A 4208-nucleotide genomic window follows, 5' to 3' on the forward strand; every position below is an offset into this window, starting at 1 on the left:
TTGCAAAAATTATAGGCTATATAATGAAATTACTTCGACTTGAATCTTTAACTTCGTTGATGGAATTCGGTGGTGTTAGCCTTCTTCTACGACGTTGTTACAAGACAGATATTGACTCTTTCTCTCCCGTATAACTTTTAACGTGAGAGTAAGTATACGATATATTGGAAGGATAATTTAAGAAATTTTCTATAATATTTGAAAATTTTTAAAAATATTATCTCCTTAATTCAACATAATATCAGTATCCATCATAACTTTCAACTACGCGTACTAATAGACCTACATGCTATAAATATTATTCATTTATTCACAACTTATTTTATCTACTTATAAATTGAATCATTTGTAAATTCTTTCCAAACAGAAGTGGCTAAGATCAACGAAAAATGGCATTACCTTTCACAGTCCGGTCAAATTTGCGGGCACGACAAAGAAAGACAGATCCCCATTTTTAACAACACATAGAAAGTTGAGAATTCCACTAAATTTTGCTTGACATCATGATTTAGACCTCTTCTGGGCTTCCTTAACCTTTTTTAAACGTAAATCCACAGAAAAAGTGGATGAGAAAGACACTATTTTTGTACTCTTAGTGTTGACAGAGATTAATATATTACACAAATCAGGTACCTTTCTGCTTCCTCCGCCTCCCTCTTGATAATGCCTGAGCTGGCATTTTTAGATTTGAGATCGGGCTTCAGGACCCGAGATATGAGCCCGGATTCTGTAATTTTCACTGGTGAATCAAACTTCAGCATCTTCTCCTCTGCTTCTGCTAGTGTGGATCGCTGCTCTTTTGCCTCTGATTTACACGATCAAGATTCTCTAGCTTCTGAAGTTTCTCAAGTAATACTATTTACTTCCAATTCTTTCTCTGCAAACGTATTTTCTTGGTATACGTTTATGTGTGTTTTTTTCTATATTCTGATGGGTTTGACTCAAGCATTGAATAAATTCTGATGACGTAGTGAAGTTTAGAACTTGAAAAATGTCTAGTTCGATGGAGTTGTAAAGTTGAATTCTTTGATTTGAAACAGCATTTGGCAGGGCGTGATTTTTCTGAGTCATCTAGTGGTCCAGATCCAGATCCAAACAAATTAACACTAGCGCTAAAAAATAATGATAACCTCAGCAGAAAGCCAAAAGCTAAAGGTACTGGTCAATCACTGTTGAAGTTTAGGACTCTAGATCAGCCGGCTATTGTCCTTATTGTTTGAAATTTTGAGTCATGTGACTTACTGTTATCCCTCAATTTTGGTTTGTACTTAGTTCACAAATTAGAGAGCAGAGAAGCTGAGACGATAGAGGATGAAAATCTAACCATAGATTCTGCAAGAAATTCATTCTCTCTAGCACTTAAAGGTACCATTTTTAATGCCATTGCACATTTCAAGACGACCTGGTTTTATTTGATTATTATGTGATTTTCTTGGTGGGTTATTTGATTAGAGTGTAAAGACCGGAGGTCAAGATCTGAAGCATTATTGAAGAAAGCAGACAGGCGAAGACCTGCTTCTTTAGATCTGAACAATTCTACGATCAATGTTGCAAATTCCTCTTCACCGCGATATGGAGTCATGAAGAAACCATCTGTCACGACTAGCAGGACCGGTACATTTCCGAGTCCTGGAACGCCTAATTATCGACACGTGAGTGTTGGGATGCAGAAGGGTTGGAGTTCTGAACGCGTTCCATTGCATACGAATGCTAATAAGAGGCATGTGAATACTGTATTCTTGCCTTATAATAGTGGTAGAACATTACCCTCCAAATGGGAAGATGCAGAAAGGTGGATTTTTAGTCCAATGACTGGAGATGGTGCTGGGAAACCATCAGTTCAGCAGCCACAGAGGCGTCCCAAATCAAAAAGTGGGCCGCTTGGGCCTCCTGGGGTTGCTTACTATCAATTATTTTCTCCCATTGCACCCACGATTGAAGGAGGGCATGCTCAGAAATTAGTTGCAGATTCTCCATTCTCAGCTGGAATGATTGCTGCAGATGGTTTATCAATTCAATATGGAGGAAGTGGAAACTTCCCCATAGGTACAGAGCCTTCCATGGCGAGGTCAATTAGCATACATGGATGCTCTGAAATGTTGAGCCAATCAATGTTTCCTAGCCACCAAGGTACAATTTCACTTCCCTGTTATTGCTCTCCAAATGTTTATGTTAATATTGATATGACTCGGTATCATTTCTTTTATATATGTATCCTAACCTCTTGTTTGGTGTCATCATGCCCAACGCTGCCTTTCAAGGACAAAACTACCGAAATTGCATGAATCACAACGGTAATGCTTAATTTATTATAAGATTGACAATGACATATCACAATATATGATTGCTGTTCAGGCGTTTTTTTTTTCGGGGGTGGGCTGCAGAAAGCAAAAGCTGAGGCTGCTATAAGGAAGCTAGAGGTACTTCCTCACTCCTCCTTTTCGGTTTTAAGAAAATAGGAACCATGCAGATTTTTGTTCTCACTACTCATTCTAATATAAATTCTTGTGTATTCTATGAAATATCAACAAAGATATAGTTAAAGGGCTAGGAAATAAGGAAAGAATGTAATAATTTGGTCTTTCTGCTTGGTGCACTATAAAGATATAGCTATTTAAGTTTGTTCTTTTTCTAAGATTGATGGGCTTTCTGCTTGGTGCACTATACGACAATAATGTAATGATTTGATTCATTCATCTAAAACATCTGATTCAGATGAAATTGGAAAAGAAGAGATCATCGTCCATGGACAAAATTATGAACAAACTGAGATCCGCACAAAAGAAGGCCCAAGAAATGAGAAGCTCAGCATTGGCCAACCAGGCCAACCCAGTTGCAAAAACTTCCAGTAAAGCCATATCCTTCCGAAGAACTCGTCCCGTAGGCTCATTGAGTGGTTGCTTTACCTGTCATGTATTTTAGCGCAGCATGCAGCGATCTTTGCTTCGGCTAAAACGAGCTTCAAATGTCAGGTATCTTTTGACCTGCAATATATCCCCCACACACCCACCCATCCCCACAACCCAAATATAAGATATTTCACTACATCTGATTATATCATCACATTGTGAAAGACGAAAAGAAAAGATAAAGAGAAATCTGGTAAAAGTTGGGGTACTTCTGATTCGTCAAATTCCATTTCAATCAATGTTTTCTACGACAGGAAATTTCACTGGAGCAGTGATACATGCTGTTTGTTAAGCGAGTATGGCAGTGTAATGTCTCTGAAAAAGCTGTTTGTTCAATACACTAGTGCAAGTTTAAACTTTACCCAGATTGGTTTCTGTATCCATCCAGGCAGAAATGAGGTAAGGATCAGATGAAAGTGTGAGAGGTGTGCAATACCATATATTGAGACTCTGAATGGAGTTGATTAAGCCAGGGTGAAAATCTTCAGTATTTTGTGAGATTTAGGTATCATAATCATTGGAATCCTCTGTTCTTAATGCTTTGGGTAGTGATGTTTGTATCGATGTAAGTATGTTTATTGCATTGACTTTCATTTGGAGAAAAAAGACCATTTACTAGTATCATCACGTGGATTATCCAGCTAGTTTATCTACCTCAACGCCTTTCCTCTTCTTAATGGAAATGTATTTGTGAATTGGGGCGGTTTCAAGTGATTTGTCATGTTATTCCAATGCTATTTCCTTGTAAGATCCATAATAATGTTGATCTTGTTGATTTATTAAGAATAGCTCAATCCCTTATATCTTGCTCTATGTTTTGGTATTTAACCGATGATGTAGAATTTACTTCTTATGCCCTCGCAAGATAATGGTTCGTTTGAGCATATCAATCTTTAAATTTGCGTGCTTATTTTTCAGTCTTAATCGGATTGAGTTGTTCTTTGAAACTTAATGGGTTTCGATACCATATTAAAATTTGGAGTTTCTTGGAAATGTATTTGTGAATTGGGGCGGTTTCAGGTGATTTGTCATGTTATTCCAATGCTATTTCCTTGTAAGATCCATAATAATGTTGATCTTGTTGATTTATTAAGAATAGCTCAATCCCTTATATCTTGCTCTATGTTTCGGTATTTAACCGATGATGTAGAATTTACTTCTTATGCCCTCGCAAGATAATGGTTCGTTTGAGCATATCAATCTTTAAATTCGCGTGCTTATTTTTCAGTCTTAATCGGATTGAGTTGTTCTTTGAAACTTAATGGGTTTCGATACCATATTAAAATTTGGAGTTTCATC

General features: G+C 37.1%; 1 protein-coding gene across 1 annotated transcript; it reads left to right on the top strand.

The window, feature by feature from the left end:
• Positions 1-357: 357 nt before the first annotated feature.
• Positions 358-3715, top strand: LOC111409390. Its single transcript, XM_023039443.1, has 7 exons — positions 358-849; positions 1041-1155; positions 1273-1365; positions 1453-2283; positions 2356-2420; positions 2716-2972; positions 3164-3715. The coding sequence occupies exons 1-6, from the start codon at positions 664-666 to the stop codon at positions 2920-2922; spliced, it is 1497 nt and encodes a 498-aa protein (XP_022895211.1). The 5' UTR covers positions 358-663; the 3' UTR covers positions 2923-2972; positions 3164-3715.
• The last annotated feature ends 493 nt before the right edge of the window (positions 3716-4208 follow it).

The sequence above is a fragment of the Olea europaea genome, chromosome 14 (assembly GCF_002742605.1).
Source record: "Olea europaea var. sylvestris chromosome 14, O_europaea_v1, whole genome shotgun sequence".
NCBI lineage: Eukaryota > Viridiplantae > Streptophyta > Magnoliopsida > Lamiales > Oleaceae > Olea > Olea europaea.